Raw genomic sequence first — 20,480 nt, forward strand, 5'->3', positions numbered from 1 at the left:
AGCCAATGACATGCAACTCTCAATCAGGTTTGTAGCGGAAAGTGAAAAAAAGAGATGAGCCACAACCATCTCAACTCATCTTACTCCACCTTGAAAGTGTTTATGTAGCGGTTCAACCATTCTCCTTCGCACATGTTCTGCAAAATTTGGTATATTTCAGTGTAAAGGTAAGTGCTCTTCTCCTTAAAACATGAATTCAGTTATATACAACGAAATCTATGGGGAGTTAATTTGCCAGCTATTCTTTGTTTCAAGAGAGCTCTTTTTTCGAGATAGTTGTTATTTATCTATTTATCCAACTAACTTTTATTACGTCGTCGTTTGAAAACGTAGAGTATATACTGTACTGCTGTTTACTAACTTTGTATATTTCCTACGTAAATACTAAGTAGGCGAATCACTTGATTTATTTTTTCGATGCCACGACGCAGCATGAGTAGCGTCATTCGTACGGCACCGTTTCCCTCTGAATTCAGTTCACCTTTTCAGATACTTTCTAGAATTTCAAGAATCTTTCCGGGCCTGTAGTCTATAGCCTTCTATTTTGACATGTTTTTATTGCTTTACTTGATATCCATTCCCCCCTGAGCTGGCGGCCATGCACAGCACCGTTAACTCTGCTGTCTTGCAGATGCACTTCATGTTGCTGTTCAGTCGCCAGGGTAAGCTGAGGCTGCAGAAGTGGTATGTGCCCATAGCTGATACTCAGAAGAAGAAGATCGCCCGTGAAGTTATACAAATGGTGTTGGCTCGCAAGCCCAAGATGTGTAGTTTCCTGGAGTGGAGGGATCTTAAAATCGTTTACAAAAGGTGAGTTCAGTATCAAACCCCATTAGAGCCTGAAGAACTAGACTGTAGGCCCTGTGGCTTCCAGAGCATGAAATCTCTTATTTAGAAATGAAGGTCAAGTTGAACTTGATGAGGCTCAGTTATGAGTAAAGCACCCATTGTACTCTCATTGTCCAAGGACACCAAGCTCATGGCCTTGTCATTATTATAGATACGCAAGTTTGTATTTTTGCTGTGCTGTGGAGGACCAGGACAACGAGCTGATCACCCTTGAAATTATCCATCGCTATGTGGAGCTACTAGACAAGTATTTTGGCAGTGTGAGTTTTCTATTTATTATTTATTTGCATTTCACTGAAGGAAGTAGCCCTGCATATTCTACATTCTGGGTGTGGTTCATGGAACAACCTGCATCATTGCCCTGCATTAGGTTTGTGAGCTGGACATCATCTTTAACTTTGAGAAGGCCTACTACATCTTGGATGAGTTCATCCTTGGCGGAGAGGCACAAGAGACCTCCAAGAAGAATGTGCTCAAGGCCATTGAACAGGCCGACATGCTTCAAGAGGTGAGTGGGGCTGAGCATCTAAAAATCTACAAAAGACGAGGAGTGTGATTGTAATTCATGTTGGCTAACATCACAGATTTGTGTTACTTAATTTACGGTATGGCTTGGTCTTCTACTAATTGGCAGTAGGTACTAGTATTTATGGTATGGAATAGACACAACATTCTCATACAGCTTTTCTCTGTTAGGATTGTAGTGTGCCACACTACACAAGTATTGCCTTTCTTAGTAGGTAAATGAGTAGAGCTGCTCGCTTGGCTCATGCAGAGTATGTATAGCATAATTGTGGTTCTTGTCTTCAGCAATATAAAATCATCTAAATCGGTAGGACTTGGTTGAGATTGTGATGACTGAGAGTCTGTGGTGCTGATGGCTCTCTTTGCTCTGGTTCTTTTAGGAAGCTGAAGCGCCACGCAGTGTCCTGGAGGAGATAGGGCTGACATAAAGCACCCCCCCCCCCTCCCCCGGATCTAGTGTTGCGTGTAATTCTCCATTTAAAAAACACTACCGCTAGTCTGGTTGGTGCTGTGCATATTTGTACAGTTACTTTTCGGATGTATTTGCAGGGAACACTGACCAGACATACACCACTGGCCCTTGGTATGGGTAGAAGTGTTATATGTGTGTCATTTGAAAAAAAAAAAAACCGACTGGACAACCATCCACTGCCTTAAAGATACTCAATCTCAATTTGTACGTTTTCTGAACGTGACACTTGTTTCTTTTACGGTTTCTATTGTGTGTTTTTACGTAATGTAGTCTCCAAAGAAAGGTGTATTTGCCATTCAAGGCAAACAGACTGAAGACGACTCAGTAGACAAGATAATTAGCATTAGGGATAACTGGGCCTGGGATTATCTGTAGCATGACCTAAACACTGTTACGTAGATTTTGCAATGCGTTTTTCCATGTGTCATTTGAATAGTGTAGCTTTATGTTTACAAATTAGAAAACAAATAACATTCCTTTTAGACTTGTCTTGATCGTCTCCATCTATCCTCAGTATTAACATTACGATAAGTATAGTGCTTCAGTCATTATGTATGTGGATTTGAGTCCTCACTGTATGTGTATTAAACATTACCAAACAATTCACCTGAGTCCAAAGGAATTACTCTTAGAATCTTACACATGCAGACCATGGCAGTTTTTCAAAAAATATTGTTAGACAATCAGGTATTTAAGTCTTTTAAATATAAATATATAAATGAATGTATTATCTTGGACAGAAACACAAAACAAGTATTTAAGAAATATTTTATTTACACATATGTACAACACACAAAATAAAGCAATTTGTTTATACCTCACCTAATATTACAACTTATTTCAGACACATTGGCTTTTGTGTTTCACCAAGTAACCAGTGAGAACACATGGCTTTTCATTTTCAGAAGTTACAAAGTATCCTTTACTAAACCTTGACCTTGAACATCAGGGAGATCAATCATTTCCTTTTCAGGATCAGTGAGCACCAGCTCAGCCTCTGTAGAACCAGCATTTTCCTCCAAAGAGGGAGACTGATTGGCAACTTCCTTTTCTTCTGTGAGGGAAAACTGGATGGAGTCCTCATTCTGTGCCATAACGTGTTGATCAGTGGATCCCTCGTCTTGGGGGGCAGGGAGCTGGTCATCACCTTCGTCCCCTGTGTCTTTGCCAGATTCCGCTGATGAGCTTCCACCCGGCGATTTACTCTTCTTCCTCTTGTGTTTCTTCTTGCTCTTCTTCTTTTTGCTTTTCTTCGAGTGTTTGTGGCGCGGAGTGGTGGCGGCGCCTGTGAGGTCCTCTATGATCTCTTTGTCCCTTCTATGGCTTTTCCTACGAGGCTCTTCTGTACTTTTAGATGTGCTTGCATATCTCGATGTCGTGGGGGGCCGCTCTCTTGACCTCCTGTCCCCATTCCGATCTCTGCTCCTGGACCGCTCTCTTGACCTCCTGTCCCCATTCCGATCTCTGCTCCTGGACCGGTGTCTTCCCCTGCTTCGGCTTCTGCTTCTCCGGGGTCGTCCACTCTGCCCAGCGGCTTTATTGTACCAGCCGTGACGTGACCGCTTGCTCTCCGGACTCCTGCTGCGGCTCCGCCTCTCCCTGCTGCGGCTCCGCCTTACAGAGCGTCTCCATGACCACCTGTCCGGGCTGTGGCCTCTTTGTGACCATGACCGTTCTGAGAACCGGCCAGTGAAATTGCTGTCCCTATCAGGGGACAGATGGAAGTCCTGGTCAGCCCTGAGGAACTCTCGTGTGGGATTCCGGAACACATGGAGGAAATTGCAGTGCTTTCCTTTAGGACACTTCTGACGATCGAACAGGCCTGAAAGGAGAGGGGAAATCATGTTTACAGCCATCCATAATATAGTCCTTCATCAACATATAATGGGCTTTTCAAAGCCCGACGTCATCAAGGACATCTCATTCATCTAAATGTAACCAGAGGAGGCAAGACCGAGGAGGGAGGTGGAAGGCCCGATACACGAAGAAACACAAGAGCATCCTACGCGGAAACGTTTTCAGTCGGAATTGTGCGATCATTGGTCCAAGCTGCCAAGGTAAAAGGTTCCCTCCCACGTCTGTCACCTTTTGATTTCAAACAAGTTTGTAGGGATTTATCTGCGTCGATAAACTAGTAGATAGACCAAAATAGGACCTTTATATGCTGGAATTATCACAAACTACCATGTAACTTTTTTTTTTTTAAATGCCTGTTTTGTTCACGCATTGAATAATAAGTATTCATTCATGTCTCGAGAACTATTAAACATTACCTCATTATCAGGGTCAATAAGTGGGAAGAGTCCATGTTCATATGACATTTTTAGGCTTCGGTAAAAGCTCATTCTCTGTAATTTGTGTGTCTGTTTATTCTAACTTAAGAGGTGATGTGCCGCATCATCAGTAATTGACGTCTCTTAAAAGTGATGCGTGAGTGAGCAGGACATCTCAACTCTCATATCGGTCTCTCCTTCATTCCTCCATCCTCCTATAGTCCCTTCCTGGTTTCCTTCACAAAATTAATTATAAGGAGAGGCTAAGAACGGAAGGGAGGATAGACAAAAAGACAGATGAGAAAACCCCAGTGATAATAGGCAGGCTAAAGTGTTTTGTTCGTGGAGCATCTGCTGCAACAATGAGCTTCCACTATTATCAATGGAACTGGCTACACCAGGCGTGATGGCAGCACATTCGAAAAAATCTATTGTCCATTATAGTCTATTGTGACGGTCTGCGAACGGGGCGCTCCGAGTGCGGACCCGGTGTAGGCTGGCTGCAAGTGTACAAAAACTGTGCCTACCACATATTGCGGTCTTCCATCTGGTGACCGGTGAGAGCTCACACTGCAGCTGCCTTCCAGCGTAATATCGTCCATTAAACTTCAGGAAGGCTTTGCTACAGTCTTCCTCCCTGCAAATGTATGTGTAGCATTTAGAGAAATGACACAATACACACGAAGCAGTTCAATGAAGTCTCCCTAATTTTTCACTTACGTGGCATACTGAACATACACGTTTCCTCTCAGATGGGGCTCAAAGTTACAGCTGACCTGTCAAGAAAGAGAAACAAAAGCGTTTTTCACAGACAGTCTTTCTTCCATCTGCATGTATTAGTTCTACAGTGATCACCTTTATGAGCTACTGTTACTACCTTAAACTGAATAACTTTCCCAGCACTCTTGAATTCGGGGAGTACATCTTCATAAAAGTCCAGGAACTGCTGGTGGACTTCGTCTTCACTATATTCTAGGTTAGCATCTGTATCGTAGTCATCGCGCCGAGACTGCTCCATGCCATAGTGGACAAACATCCCTCTGATCAACAGAGTACAACTGGAGGCAGGGTGCCTGTGCTTCCGGGAACACCTGAGAGGGACCAAAGAACATTGAGCCATTTCTGCTTCCATTGCCATGGTTTTACTGCACTGTATAACTGTACAAAGAACTTGAGTGAAAATTAGAATTTATGTGGCCAAAAGCATGTTATTTTCAGGTTTGATCTACCTGTCCCCAAAACGGCAGGCTCCGGTTTTGAGGAAGAAGGGGCAGTTGGCTCGGTCCTTCTCTGTGCCAATGTCTGTTTGGGCCGGGGCCTCTGGGTTCCTCCAAGGACCTCCATTTTCCAGCTATGGGATTGGAAGTAAAAAAGACAGAACACACCATAAATACACAACAATCTGAGTGCATTACTTAAGGATGGGAAATACAGCAACCAAATCCTACCTCATTTTCAGCTTGGTCCAGCATTTTCTGTGCAGCTTCCTAAAATGGTGCAAAGACATAGTGGGGTGGATGAAAAAACCTGCAGCAACCTACAAAGTATCTGTAACACTTGTTAAGAACATACACCATCAAGGGCCCTTGGACAACTTGCCTGAAAATTGAATTTGCAGAAGAGTAAGTAAAGACAGGTATTTTAATACAGTACACAAACATACACCGCTTACTTATGTGTTTGGAGCATTAAAATAGATAAAATAAATACAACATTCTATGACAAAAGATACATTCTCTTCCTCTTGAGGCAGGCACCTGGTGGTCTGTCTCATTATGTGCATCTTAAGTCAAGGAAATGTATGGAAACAGTTGCACAGCACAACAACAAACAGGTATCTTAGTTTAATCTCAAATTAAGTTATATATATTTTTTCCCCCACAAGTGGGATTGTTTTCAGTTGTTCTGTTCCTTTGGCAGAGGATATCTGTCTTTTTATCCGCCCAGAGCATGAGTCACCTCTCTCTCTCTCATCGCCTGCTGCTTTAGATCTCTTGATTCTCTCTCTTTCCGTTGCTGTTCCTCCCATTCTGCTTTAATTCTGTTCTAGAATGGCAAAAAGAAAGAAAACGTTTTGGAATACAGTAACCTTGATGTGACATCATACAATGCACACACATGTCCACGTTTAAATATATCCAACGCCATTTTGTCCAGATGTAGGGGCTTTAAGTTCACCTCCTCCTCTTCTTTTTTGCGTTTAGTAGCCTCCACCTTCTCCTGCTTCATCCTGAATTCCTCCTGGGCAAGTCTTTCTCTTTCAAGCCACTGCTCGTGTAATCTCTGCCTGTGTGAATGATGAGGAGGCAATGTAAATATGACAACAGAATTAGTTTTCTTCACGGAATGTTGTGATTACATCAATTAGTCAGTTTCATTTTAGAATACAACAGCATTTATGAGCCACTCAAAACTAGAGGTAGACTATGTATGCAGGTGGGATATCTGTGAACAGATAAAGCATAGTAGATAAGTTGAAGTAGAACTGATATAAAGACAAAGTAGGAATTTCAGATGTATAATGGATGCACTCACCTCTCTTCCTCGGCTTTAGCATCTGTTTCGTCATCCTCGCTACCCTCACCTTCGTCATCCTCTTGGCAGTCTGGTTGGTCTGTAAAGTAACATTGACTGACTTGTAAGCGCCTTGGTAGCTAGAGAGGTGTTATGGATTCAATTGACATTAGTTAAATGACAACAAACAAGTACGCAAGTTAACTTAACTAACTTACCCGAGACTGTTTTTTTAGCAATTGCTTGTCGCCTTTTCTTCCTTCGTTCTCTTCTAAGGGCAGCACGTCGTTGCTTTTGGCTGGAAAGACGTAGAACAGTACAGCACTCACAAACACACGCTGGGTGAACATGAACAGACTCTTTATGAGCCTTAATTAAAAGACTTTGAAGTTGTTCGTTTAGTTCACCGTCTACAGACAGTACTACCAAGCCAAGAGAGCGACACTCCATCACATCAGCTAGCGAGGTAACATAAGCTAAGTAGTTAACGTTAAATGCCAACAAGACCGCTCGTGCATATGGCACACACATTATTCGAGGCCAGATATCTAGATGGGTAGTACACATATTATTTTAGCCATGGGCTAAATTTGGCGTTTTTAATACAAACCTCAACGACGTCGTTGATACTGGCGGCACAACGGCTGCCATTTTAGCGTCCAATGTAATGTTATCTGGGGTCAAAGTTGAAAGCCTCCATCCTCTCTCCAGTCTCTGTTAAATTATGATCCTCTCCGACTAGAGAATCAGAAGATCATTTTCAAGACTTAATGTCTTCCGGTGTGTAAATAACACTAATACATGAACATTATTCAATGTCAGCCTGCAACCAAGCTAACTGTAAACATTTGCACTAAATTACTGCGCATGAGTTGAAAGCGTCGCGCCTGACGCATGCGCTATCAATCGTACTAGATGCGCGCCGGATGAAAAGAACTGTGGAGCCAAATCTTCTGAATTAAAACACAATCTGCTTGCTTGGTTCTGAAATTCAACAGAAGAACGAGATTACTTAGCGTTTGAGCATTGTGTCTCACGCTTTTGTGTGTAATTTCCCCACCCTGTCGAAATGGCAGATAAAGAGGGTAAGTTGATATAGTTTGGATGTGAATATTCCCATGCTTTGTGCCGGTGTTGTGGCGTTGGTTGGTCTCCTGTTAGCTGGCTAGAACTGTGCAGTAATGCCGAGCTAGTTAGCAATGTAATATTGCTAGCTGCAAGATAAAGTTAAGTAATATGCGTCTGTCCTTCTCGCTTACTTTGCTCTTTCACTCGGTTCTACTAACGCATGATTTTTATTATTTTCACAACAGATGAAGCGATGGCTCAATTGCATAGATGTTTTCAATATTACAAACTTAGCCTTAACCCACGTTAGCTAGCTAGCATAAATAGCTAATCAGCTAACTTTAATACAAGTACAGCTAAAAGCAGAGCTCCTAGTTAAACATTTTCTATCATAGGCATTAACTTCATATAACGTTAACTCTGGATGGGCCGTTATCTACCTTGCTTGTTGTTTTTGCATCATAAAGCCTTGGCGTTCGCCGTTTTGCTTTTCTGAATTTAAACGATAATTTCATAAATGAAATAATTTGTTTTTTAATTGCACATATTGTGAGGTATTACATCACTTTTTATTCAACGTACTCTAGATGATTCAGTGTGAGGTAAATATGTTATGCAAATGTATTGATTGTGATGAATGATTGTGAAGGGACATGCTTTTCTATCGGTGTCTCATGGCCTTCTAATAAATATCATACTTGTAGTGTATGACGATGCTGTGGAGGAGAGGGTCATCAACGAAGAATACAAAATTTGGAAAAAGAACACTCCGTTTCTGTATGATCTGGTTATGACACACGCCCTTGAATGGCCCAGTCTCACAGTTCAGTGGCTGCCCGATGTAAACAGGTAAGACCTAACTAAAACATGAGTGGTAATAACATAACCGATGACAAAATAACTTTCACATACTGTAGTACAGTGTTTCTCAAACTTTTTCAGACCAAGGACCACTTAATCAATAAAAATAGCCTCACGGACCACCTAGCTAAAAAAAAAAAAGTAGACCTACTTCAACAGTAAATTACACAATAGGCCTACTCACTGATTGTCTTTGCACCTTGCTTATTGTGTCAGAGAATTTATATGATTTACACTGGCGTGCCTTACTGTACATAGGCAGTGTTGCAGAAATGTTTGGATTTACATTATAATATTGCAAACAACTCATCTATATTATATTTTACCACGTCTGCTCACGGACCACTTGGGCTAGCTTGCGGACCACCAGTGGTCCCCGGACCACACTTTGAGAAACACTGCTGTAGTAGACCATCACACCACCACAGACTGTACCCTTCCAGAATTATTGGCACTTCTGTTAAAGTTGAAGTAATATATACAATACAATAATATATTTATTGTAATCTCACAATGAAAACAATGAGGAAAAACCAAGCACCTTAATGAGGTTCCCAAGGCCTTTGGGAATAAAAACAGCCCCACAATATCACAGCCCCTCCACCATAATTCTCATTAGACATGGGGTTCTTTTCAGTATAGTCATTCATTTATGTACACCTAAAGTTTCTTGCCAAAGAATCTGACAGTAGACCACACTTCCAGACAGTCACTCTACCATTCAGTAACTCCTGCCGTTTACATTTGTAATTAAACAGTGTAGTGCCCATTCAAACATGCCATTCCTGTAGAAAAACCGTAGGCCAATTGAGCTTTCGCGAAGTCCCGCCCCACTTAGTTACTGTTGCTAAGTCCAACAGCTCAGACCGGAGTTGACTAGAACTTCAATGGTAGCTGTAAGCCTGTCTGTAAAAGTTACAACCCAAGAGGCTCTTTTACAGAGCCACGGACCTGATTTCATTTCTAATCTGTTGAACAACTCCACTATGCCATGGAGACACATGTATAAAAAATGAATATCGAGGTCTGTTGGGTGACAAACTTAGACGGGGGGCCGTCTATGGGACTCACTGATATTAATAGCTAGCTGTGCTAGATAGACTTGCATGCATATTACAAGGGCACCAGGTCATGTCATGTAAGGAACATGATACGGCAAATAATAATAATCCATAGATAAATAATCTGCAAATAATAAATAATCCATAGATGTGGTGGAGCACTGTTTCATTGTGGTTTGCTAAGGAGTAACCCTTTGCTTAAAATAGGGGAGAGCTGGGAGGAGAGAATTTAATCTAATTTAACATAATTACAAAAAAGCATAATCAAGATTGAAAGCATTATTCTGTGTATCGGTGTTGCGTTAATCCCACACATGTCGTTTGGCCGTCCTTTTTCAATTTACATCACTATACAATCCCATAAAACCAGAAAAAAAATCACGGCTCCCAATGCATTTCTATGGAGCCGTAAGGTGAAGCTGATTGGACTTTGTCTACATGTGCGGAGCTACTGGACTGCCATTGGCTCATTCGCACTCAATGGGCGGGGCTTGTGATAGGTCAATTACATGCCCGTAGGTATGCCTGCTTTAAAAATAGGATGATGGGGAAAACATCATTCCAGCTAAGCATTCAATAATGAATACTGAATATTATATTATGATATATTAGCCTATAATTAATGTGCAGTAAGCTGAATTTAGGCATAGCTGCATTTTGTGGAATGATGCATCATCGTATGAAATTTGCAACAATGTTACTCAACAATCTCTAGCCTATAAGGGACCTGCTCTGTCTGCCAAAGGTGATTGAAATTACATAAACCTAAAGCTTTGATAAAACTTTTGGCATTCTGAAACATCGTTGAAATTCGGGACCATTAGCCTATCGCTCATTTCAATTTGGGACCTTGCAGTCGGAATAGTCGTTTGTTTATTCAAAGGCCATTCGAAGTGTCAGTGCATTATTGCACATCATTTTTATATCATTGGGAATAGCCACTGTATACCCGTGTTTGTTGGCGTGTTTTTGCAAAATCCGCAGAATCATTTTATGCAAGCAAACTGCATACAGGGAATCTTTACTGTTGATGTCGGACATGATAATCATCCAAACATCTTGACCCGTTCTGTGCCCTGATTCAGTGCTGCCAACACGCCGCTCTCCCTGTCTTTAGTCCTGCGCTGTGCTATATGAGGGGGGGGGGTGGCTACAGTAGAGTGGAGAAACTCAACGCGTGCTTCTTATACCAATATATTTAACAATATCTTTTGCATTTCTTATCCAAACAACGTCAAACTTGACACTGCGCTTACTGGTGCCCGTAGCAAGACACCTGCCAAGTCTGCAATCAATCCCACAAACGGTTCGACAGATATGCTGTTAACACACAAACACACTGATAGGGGAGTGGCTAGAGTAGAGCGGCGAAAGCCAATGTGTGCCTATTTTACCGACATTTACCGATATCTTTTCCATTTCTTATCCAAAACAACGTCGAACTTGGCACTGCTCTTACTCGTGAAAATTAGTTAAATAAATAAATAAATTAGTCTTAGCTATATAAAAAAAACTAAATTAGTCTTAGCTAATGTTTGCCTGATCCTCAGACCTAAGCTGATAACAGAATGGGTAACCGACGTTAGCAAGTGGCCAAAGATTCATTAGCCCGACATGTACGGCTATCTGGTTGACCAGACCAGCGTGTATACATGCAAAAAAGTAGTACAAGTAAGCATTTTTCTTGACGTTTCCTTGACATTTTAATCAATTCACACACACACAATTCAATGGGAAGCTTTCTGACCCCGCACACTGACACAAATCTTCTCTGTGACGTGAACCATCAAAGGGTCTATAGTTAATAGATATGGCATTTGAACATGCAATTTTGATAAATAATGTTTCGTTGATAATTTGACAACTGGCATCTCATACTTACTTGTAGACCAGAGGGAAAGGACTACGCTGTCCACAGGCTGGTGTTGGGGACACACACCTCCGACGAACAAAATCACTTGGTTATTGCGAGTGTCCAGATCCCTAATGATGATGCACAGTTTGACGCTTCTCATTACGACAGTGAAAAAGGAGGTGAGTTTTTGTTGTTGTTTGTTTGTATTTTTTGTCTTTTTTTCTGTGCCTAGTGTCAAGTAACTTGTTAGAAAGGACTGTCTCTTTATTAAGTACATCTGTTTACGAAGGAATGGGAAATCACATGATCCAAATATATGCCAACAACGTGCTTTACCTTCTGTGTTTCTCTTTTTTCCAGCAGGTATGGTCATCCGTAATATCTTATTTTATGGGTCTGGAGTCCCTGTTACAGAATTTTGAGACACATCGTAGGAAGGTCACTGTTAAAGGTGGAATTTGCATACACAGAACACTGCCCACCAAGAAACATCTAATCCCCGGCATCCTTAGTACTCGGGAAAATTCTGATTCAGATATATCAGTTTACCCAGAGAAAAAAAAAACATGCATGTGCTATGTATCTATATGCTCCTATGTAATCTGTATGTTATATCTAAATGCTGCTGATAATGTGCTCTCAGAGAATGAGATTAAAGGTTACATTAAAGGGTATATAAACGATGACTCACATTAGTAAGGTCATAGTTCATAGGTAAATTCTTTCTTTGAAAACATAATCTTTATCAATTTAAATTTACGGTACCTGGTTGGATCATATTTTTCTATAATTGTTATGATTAAAGATGTTTAGATCTATTATAGATTTAGTTTTTGAAATGCTTTCATCTAGTCTTCACACGCACTTAACCATAGGTGTTTTTGTTTCTCTGTAGAGTTTGGGGGTTTTGGATCTGTGAGTGGTAAGATTGAAATTGAGATCAAGATCAACCATGAGGGTGAGGTGAACCGTGCACGCTACATGCCTCAGAACCCCTGCATTATCGCCACAAAGACGCCCACCTCCGATGTTCTGGTGTTTGACTACACCAAGCACCCCTCCAAACCAGGTGATCCACAGTTTTTCAAACTAGAAATTACAATGAACACAAGTGATTTATGACAATAGAAGGACTTTTTGAAAGACTGTGTGAAGACTTTTAATTGGTGATCAATATGCAATGTGTCTACATGAGTAAGAGAGGTATCCAGTGACCAGCTTTTAAATTGTGTCCGTCCATGTGTTCTGGGTACAGACCCCAGTGGAGAGTGCAGTCCAGACCTGAGGCTGCGAGGGCATCAGAAAGAGGGCTACGGCCTCTCCTGGAACCCTAACCTCAGCGGCAACTTGTTGAGCGCATCAGACGACCATGTGAGTCTCTCTCTCTCTCTCTCTCTCTCTCTCTCTCTCTCTCTCATGCACAGTTACATTTTTCTCCCTTAAAATAGGTTAAAATATCACCTTAGTTACAGTATGGCAATGTATTGAAGCACCTCATTACAATCCGTATTGGCATCAGATTCTCTCCAATACACGGGCACTTATTTCAACATGAATTCCCAGAGCTATAATCCTTAACAATTTCAGATTCTCTCCAATACACAGCCCTTATTTCAACATGAATTCCCAGAGAAATCTCAATTTCTATTCTGCACCTTACTGTGCTGTTATGAAGGATCCAGTTTGTAACACACACTGTCTGTTTTCCAGACCATCTGCCTGTGGGACATCAGTGGTAGTCCGAAGGAGGGGAAGATCATCGACGCTAAGACCATCTTCACTGGACACACAGCTGTGGTGGAAGATGTATCCTGGCACCTGCTCCACGAGTCCCTCTTTGGCTCTGTGGCGGATGACCAGAAGCTTATGATGTGAGAACCCCCAGTCTCGCTCTTCAGAGTAGATGACAAAAATAGAGAGATAGAGGTACCATAGATATCCAGGGTTTGTTTTGGGGGGGGGGGAAACTGGAAAAGTTTTGGAATTTGAAAATGGCAATTTCCAGGCCTGGAAAAGTTTTGGAAAACGAAAAACACCCCGAACATTTTGGAAAAGTCATGGAAATTTGCTTCACCCATTGCAATTCTGCTTAGAAATGTATCACGTTTGAGCAGATCATGTCGCACACTTCCTTGTGTATGTCGCCCGGAGACCAGAGACCGCCGTTTTCTGAAAGGAGCTACTCTGCCCTCCCTCTACTCATTCGACTCACTTTATCCATTGCCGTAGAACACACAAACAGTGGAAGGGAGTAGGGAGAGGGCAGAGTAACTTGTTTCGGAAAGCCCAATTATATTTGGTTGAACTTTTAAATTCAACATTGTAGGCCTAGGCCATACATGGGCAACATATGGCCCGCGGGCCACATCCGGCCCGTGGGCTTTCCCTGACCGGCCCGCGTAAGGTCCGTGAAAGAACAATAGTCAAGAGCCTAGCATAGAGATAATGCATGCAAATCAATATCGTTGTTTTTATTTTGAAAGCGACTGCTATTTGTACGCCCATACATTTGTGCGTGGATGCGGCGACGTAAACACCCTCACTGATGTGCTGGTGAATAGAAAAATGCTTCTGCGTCGACACAATGCAGTTGCCTTTACGTCGGCGTAAACCTTTCAAAGTTTTGTGTCTCTTATGTCTGCGTCGCTCACCACCGCAAAGGTTGTTAGAACGAACTCCTACTGCTGCTCGTTGGCGATACGAAGTGTTCATTTCAAAACGTTACTGGCAGATAGACAGTTTACAATCGGATAACCCCGTAATTGTAACCAAAATATGTCTGAGTTTATTTGCAAAGCTTATGTTAGCGAACTAGTATGATGCTACTACCCACAGGTTGCTTGAAGCAGCCGGCTCAACACACAGAGCGAGTTCACCAATCACAGTTATGTGCATAAAGTTAAAGCAAAAACATAGCCTACATTTTTAAAATAGTTTTCTTTGTGCATGTTGATTAACTAATGACAGCCTACTCTTGTCTGCTCCACATTTTCGTAGTCTAATTCTGCATAGAGTTAATTTAATGATGGTAATGATTTAATGATGAAATATTGCTGAGTGTTGATGAAATGGTGGCACGGCCTATCGGTTGTACTGACTCCTTCACATTTTCATGACCTAGCCTAATTATATAGATATTGTAGTACTTTTTTATATCAGTCTTTGAAAACTGAAAAAAATGTCAATGTCAAAAAATCATTTTGAGGAATGAGGATGGACATAGATTAAATAGGCCTATTGCTGTTTTTCCTTTGTCTCCCTCACATTTTCATCTGTTCTTACGACTAGTAAACAAAACCATATGATTTACTTAATGTTATACAAGAACAGAATAGAATTGAACAGAATTGAGTTCAGACTTGAGTTTGGTATTTTGAGTCCGGCCCTCCTCAACAGTCCCAGTTTGTCATGTGGCCCCTTGGGGAAATTAGTTGCCCACCCCTGGCCTAGGCTATGTGCTATGCCAGGAATATAGGCTACCAGTTGAATCACGTCTAGCTTCACTTGGATAAATAAGACAGTTTTTTTTATATATAATTGACAGCTTACGTTTGGTGCATTAGCCTTTAAATCAGTTGTTTAGTCATGCAAGGACCGAAAATATTTCAGTCAATGTCATGCACACCAACGTTGTAGCCTATTCCACGTTGTTTGCATTGAGATTATCTCTTTCACTGTTGCCGAGTCAATTTTGTGAAGATTCGGAAACGTGGATGGGTTGCCGTCAGCATATCAGTAGCGAGTGTGCCAACAAATTATGTAGGGGCAGGTTTGCAGCTGGGTGGCATTTTGCGTCTGTGGTAGCCTACTTGGGGTTCTAAAAAAAGACGCTAAAAAGCTGCAGGAATTAAACACGCAATAAAGATACGGGTCATGATGAACCGACAGAGTTGAAGAAGAGCTGATTAGTATTACATTAATCAGAATTTCAATGTGTGGAGGATATTTCTGTAGTAGCTATGTGTAGGGTTCTCTGGCTAGTTATCATGCTATCTTTAGTGGAAATCTGGGCAAGACAAACCATGGACATTTTGGTATTACTTAAAAATAGTTTTTCCTTCACATTCAGTTATTTGTTATTTATTGGTCATTTTGTTTGTTATGTTTTAAACAAAAATTTAAAAAGGACTCATCTCCTTTAAGTAGCATCTCAATATGCGTGGTGTGATGTGAAATACATGATCTGTTGGGCATTGCATCGTTTCACTGTGTCACATGTTCTTTCTCTTGATCTTTCTTTTATAGCTGGGATACTCGATCTAACAACACAGCAAAGCCCAGCCATTCGGTGGATGCCCACACCGCAGAGGTCAACTGCCTGTCCTTCAACCCCTACAGCGAGTTCATTCTGGCCACTGGCTCAGCTGACAAGGTTTGCGGATTTCCCGTTTCAAAGAATCATGTTTCATGGATGTAAACTCCTCACCTTTTAGGTGAGATGCGCCCTTCTGATATTAAAACAGGTCATCTACAAGATTTGTACAGTGTGAAGGAAAACTTATTTGGGGATGGGAGCGCAGTAGCTGAAGAACGACACACTTGCGGTTTCCAAGGGACTCAACCAGTGGTGAAATTCAGCTGTAGTTGTACATTAAGTTCTTACAGAATCCTTTCACGGCTCCCACACACAGCTGCGTGCATCGCGTTGCTGGAGACGCATCCCATTCACTTTAAATGGGCTCACGTGATCCGTTGCCGAACTGAATTGTGGGTCCGTCGCGTCGCGTTTCTCCCGCCGCTCGCGTTGAGGAGTTCAGCTGTTGCTGCACCGACAGACGGCACCGGCCAATCAAGCCAATCTACGGACGGCACCAACCAATCACATTAGGTTTTACTTCAAGTCATTTGCATAGCTACCGTCGGGAACACCCACTGGCATGCGTTGACGGAACGCAGCTGTGTGTGGGAGCCGTCAGAAACACAGCAGCAGCACAGCAACAGGTATCATTTTTGTAAATGGGGTGTTTAAATGCAGGGTCAAGTTCGAAGTCATAACGTTTTGCACCCCCCTGCTATGGTTTCTTAGCCTGGCAGGCTCTTCTCAAATCTCGTTTGAGATTAGGAATGTGTTTTTGGGGGATCTTTTAATTCACTTCCGATTTCCAAGGGGCGTAACCAGCAATGAACTTGATTCATGCTATTCAGCACGGTGGCTTTGTGGGACCTCCGTAACCAGAATCTGAAGAGTAACAAGTCCTTTCTTTTCTTTAGACGGTGGCTTTATGAGACCTTCGTAACGTGAATTTGAAGAATAACGTGTCCTTTCTTTTCTTTAGACGGTGGCTTTATGAGACCTTCGTAACGTGAATTTAAAGAATAACTTGTCCTTTCTTTTCTTTAGACGGTGGCTTTATGAGACCTTCGTAACGTGAATTTAAAGAATAACTTGTCCTTTCTTTTCTTTAGACGGTGGCTTTATGAGACCTTCGTAACGTGAATTTAAAGAATAACTTGTCCTTTCTTTTCTTTAGACGGTGGCTTTATGAGACCTTGTAACGTGAATTTGAAGAATAACGTGTCCTTTCTTTTCTTTAGACGGTGGCTTTATGAGACCTTCGTAACGTGAATTTAAAGAATAACTTGTCCTTTCTTTTCTTTAGACGGTGGCTTTATGAGACCTTCGTAACGTGAATTTGAAGAATAACGTGTCCTTTCTTTTCTTTAGACGGTGGCTTTATGAGACCTTCGTAACGTGAATTTAAAGAATAACTTGTCCTTTCTTTTCTTTAGACGGTGGCTTTATGAGACCATCGTAACGTGAATTTGTAGAATAACGTGTCTTTTCTTTTCTTTAGACGGTGGCTTTGTGGGACCTCCGCAACCTGAAACTGAAGCTGCACTCCTTTGAGTCGCACAAGGATGAGATCTTCCAGGTAATACTCTATAAATAGTATGTAGCTTTAGTTTCATCGTGGATTTCCAAATTGTCTGCACTGTATTCCACCATCCTCTCTACAGATGTGTGTGTTTAAGGGTCATTCACACCAAGAACGATAATGATAACTATAACCATAATGAATAGCTTCCACACTGAACAACGATAAACAAAGTCTCTCCTTGTGTTAATGAATGTGACGGCTAAAATTTGATGGGTTCTGATTAGCTTTTTATCGTTCTCCAAATCGCTCTGAAAGTGATATCAACAATATCATTCTTCATGACGTTATAGTTTATGCGTGAACATCCGTCATTCATATTAACAAGAACGATATTTGCTTATAGTATATCGTTATCGTTCTTGGTGTGAATTACCCTTAAATCTTGCTTTTTTCAGTTGAAAGCGTATGCTGCCCAGGGGTTTATTGCACTGACAGTGATGTTTTACTGACTTCTCCGGCAGGTACAATGGTCCCCTCATAACGAGACCATCCTGGCATCCAGTGGCACGGACCGACGACTCAATGTGTGGGACCTGAGGTAGGATAGAACCCTCGCTGCTGTTTAGAATAAAGCATTCCTGTCCTCCATCAGCGCCACAAACGGGAAAATCAGGTTCTGTTGACATGGTAATGGTGGTGGGTATAGTCAGTATAGTTAATGACTCCCATTTTCCATTTCCATCCAAGTTGAACACTGTCCAGTGAGCTTTACTCAGTGCCAGTCAGAGGTTACGGATTTAAACTCTGGTGCCAATCCCATAACTGTGGTCTGTGATCCTGCAATATGAGACTCTCATTATACCTCCCAGAGGTACAGCACACTGAGGACTTGGTATGGGGTGGTAAACGGTGGTATTGGGGGGGGGGGGGGCAGTGGTTTGGAATGGAGAGGGTAAACAGTGGTATGGGGGGGAGGGTAAACGGTATGCCACACTGAAGACTTGGTATGGTGGTGGTTTGGTACTGGGGGGTAAATCATGTGCTGTGTCTGAGTGGTGTTTTGTGTTTTTCAGTAAAATCGGGGAGGAGCAGTCAGCTGAGGATGCAGAGGACGGACCTCCTGAGCTCCTGGTGAGTCCTGGAGATCCATTGGTGATATTGCCGGGGGGGGGGGGAGGGGAGTGGACAACTGAGAGACTTGGGCTACCGAAGTTGTGTGCAAGATCTGCTCTAGTGAAATCCGCGTAAAACATGGACAGACAACCAATCTGAACACTTCCGTGTGCACCAACCAGCGGAATATTACACATTGTTAGTAGTCTATAGCTCATATGCAACGCACCTCATACAACGTTATTACCGGCCATGCCGACTATGACAGGGGCAGCAGAAAGTGAAAGTAAGGGGCTGTGATCGCACAGTCCAGGCTACTGGAGGCAGGAAGCAGCAAACAACTTTTACAAATAACAAATCCTGATTACCACGGAAAAAATATAAGAGCTATGTACAGCGCGAGACATGTAAAAAAAAAAAAAAAGACAATAAACAATAACAATGTCACAATCAGGACTAATATTTGAATAAGAAGGTAGTTTCACATAGATAGTCATTTTTGCACTCTCTGGCTGACAGTCTTTAAAGTACTCTGCATATGCATCAGTTCTAGGCTAAACTTCATTTCCAGGGACACATTTTTATGTTTTAGCCTATGTTAAAGCAGGGTTTACAGAATTAGTGCGTGCCTGGCTTGTGGAGGAATGGCATCACAATGGTTGCTTCCCATCGTGATGTCTGTAAACCATCACGATCGTCCATCGGCCCACACCTTATCTCAGACGTAACAATTTGGATTAGGATTGCTATTAATTAGCATGATTTATTTCCTCACCCATGGACAGATTTGTAAATCTTCTGTTGGTCCTTGTTTTGTCATCCACATAGTTTATTCATGGTGGACACACAGCCAAGATCTCTGACTTTTCTTGGAATCCCAATGAACCATGGGTGATCTGCTCGGTGTCAGAGGATAACATCATGCAGGTTTGGCAGATGGTGAGTGTCAGGAGTAAAGCAGGAGAACTGCTGCTTTGCGTAGTTCTTGCTCTTTGTGAATGGCTGCATTCTTAGCAATGAGGTTTAAACTGGAAAACGGGTGTCATCACAGCCGCTAGTGATAACATTAATTCTGACACACTGTATGAATAATGATAAATAAGTGTATTTGATTAGACCTGTTTTCCGGTTTAGTCTTCTAACATTCTTATAAACCTCATTATGTTACTACCTTGTTATAGGTAGATGAATTGGCTTACTTGTATGATTTAATTGTCTTATTCCGAAATGGTGCTATTGATGTAGAACGGTTATCTGTACAAACTGTTTATATTTTCTTCTGCAGGCGGAAAATATTTACAACGATGAGGAACAAGATACCCCTGCTTCAGAGCTGGAGGGGCAGGCCTCATAACGCCGCTGCCCGTGGGGCAGTTGAGGGGGGATTGGGGATACTGGCACTTCAGAGGCCCCTGAAGGCCCCTCAGCTGCAAGAAACCGATTTAGTTTCTCCGCCTCTAATTTCTATTCCTCTGCATTCCACAGAATAGTGGGCGCCACTCTATCCCTCTTCAGCCCGCCAACAGCAGGTTGATTTGGTCCTTATTGAAACAATCCCTTTCGTAATCAGTGTTGGGTCGGTGTTGCTGGAATGGCCTCCAGATCTCTTACCACCGGCTTAGTTTCGTCCTTCATGGTCATGCCTGAACAGAGCTTCGCATTGTAGAGGGGATGAGAGTGGCTATTTTTCAACAAATGCACTTGACAGATGCAATCTAAGGTCACAGCATCCTGATATGACACACCCTTTCAGGGCCAGATGGCAGGGTAACATTTTCTCTTCTTCAGTTTTTTTTTTGTGCTTAACCTGATGAGAATTGCAATAAAATGTTTTGTAATAACTTTTAAATCATTGCTCTTCACTTTATATACTTAAACTACTTAAAACTGAAGTATTTGCTCAGTCAATTATTATTCAGTTAATTAAAACCAGTTGGATTCTGTGAAAGCCATAAAATAATTGCAGTGAGCCAGGTCGTCCAGTTGGGAGAAAGGAAGAACTACCAGTTAATTTCTGAAACATTCAACAGTCTGTGTGCAAGGGAGTTCTGTTACACATGACGTGAATGA

The 20,480-nt window shown here is 41.9% G+C and overlaps 3 protein-coding genes across 4 annotated transcripts; 2 read left to right on the forward strand and 1 right to left on the reverse strand.

Moving 5' to 3' along the window:
* The first annotated feature begins 18 nt into the window (after positions 1–18).
* Positions 19–2,450, forward strand: ap1s2 (adaptor related protein complex 1 subunit sigma 2). Its single transcript, XM_076303051.1, has 5 exons — positions 19–167; positions 632–810; positions 1,001–1,109; positions 1,220–1,357; positions 1,755–2,450. Exons 2-5 carry the CDS (start codon positions 632–634, stop codon positions 1,800–1,802), a joined length of 474 nt encoding a protein of 157 aa, XP_076159166.1. The 5' UTR covers positions 19–167; the 3' UTR covers positions 1,803–2,450.
* A 178-nt stretch (positions 2,451–2,628) lies between these two features.
* Positions 2,629–7,446, reverse strand: zrsr2 (zinc finger (CCCH type), RNA-binding motif and serine/arginine rich 2). 2 transcript variants are annotated; one of them, XM_076303044.1, is made up of 11 exons: positions 7,244–7,446; positions 6,852–6,931; positions 6,655–6,733; positions 6,298–6,406; positions 6,079–6,165; positions 5,568–5,606; positions 5,349–5,470; positions 4,997–5,210; positions 4,840–4,895; positions 4,647–4,756; positions 2,629–3,668 (listed from the first exon to the last, which is right to left on the reverse strand). In XM_076303044.1, the coding sequence occupies exons 1-11, from the start codon at positions 7,282–7,284 to the stop codon at positions 2,755–2,757; spliced, it is 1,851 nt and encodes a 616-aa protein (XP_076159159.1). In that variant the 5' UTR covers positions 7,285–7,446; the 3' UTR covers positions 2,629–2,754. The 2 variants fall into 2 exon arrangements, with proteins under 2 accessions (XP_076159159.1, XP_076159160.1); XM_076303045.1 differs by lacking the exons at positions 6,852–6,931; positions 7,244–7,446 and having other exon boundaries at positions 6,298–6,402; positions 6,655–6,718.
* A 101-nt stretch (positions 7,447–7,547) lies between these two features.
* rbbp7 (RB binding protein 7, chromatin remodeling factor) lies at positions 7,548–20,259 on the forward strand. The gene is given in 13 exon segments (XM_076303050.1): positions 7,548–7,718; positions 8,406–8,550; positions 11,512–11,657; positions 12,374–12,547; positions 12,734–12,849; positions 13,189–13,349; positions 15,724–15,850; positions 17,274–17,351; positions 17,819–17,895; positions 18,371–18,428; positions 19,239–19,349; positions 19,696–19,746; positions 19,749–20,259. Coding segments are annotated over 13 exon segments (1,338 nt in total). The 5' UTR covers positions 7,548–7,702; the 3' UTR covers positions 19,827–20,259.
* Positions 20,260–20,480: the final 221 nt, after the last annotated feature.

This window comes from Alosa pseudoharengus, unplaced genomic scaffold (assembly GCF_046254945.1).
Source record: "Alosa pseudoharengus isolate Yale_2024_CS ecotype anadromous, Long Island Sound unplaced genomic scaffold, YU_APseudo_1.1 YU_APseudo_1.1_scf_24, whole genome shotgun sequence".
NCBI lineage: Eukaryota > Metazoa > Chordata > Actinopteri > Clupeiformes > Clupeidae > Alosa > Alosa pseudoharengus.

Excerpts from the sequence above, each read along its gene's own strand:
- ap1s2 (XM_076303051.1), top strand. The coding sequence starts at position 632 with ATGCACTTCATGTTGCTGTTCAGTCGCCAGGGTAAGCTGAGGCTGCAG. Across the intron at positions 1,110-1,219 it reads TAGACAAGTATTTTGGCAGT|GTTTGTGAGCTGGACATCAT; the intron begins GTGAGTTTTCTA and ends GCCCTGCATTAG. Across the intron at positions 1,358-1,754 it reads AGGCCGACATGCTTCAAGAG|GAAGCTGAAGCGCCACGCAG; the intron begins GTGAGTGGGGCT and ends TGGTTCTTTTAG.
- zrsr2 (XM_076303044.1), bottom strand. The coding sequence starts at position 7,284 with ATGGCAGCCGTTGTGCCGCCAGTATCAACGACGTCGTTGAG. Across the intron at positions 6,166-6,297 it reads GCAAAAAAGAAGAGGAGGAG|AACAGAATTAAAGCAGAATG; the intron begins GTGAACTTAAAG and ends TTGCCATTCTAG. Across the intron at positions 5,607-6,078 it reads AGGCGATGAGAGAGAGAGAG|GAAGCTGCACAGAAAATGCT; the intron begins GTGACTCATGCT and ends GCACCATTTTAG.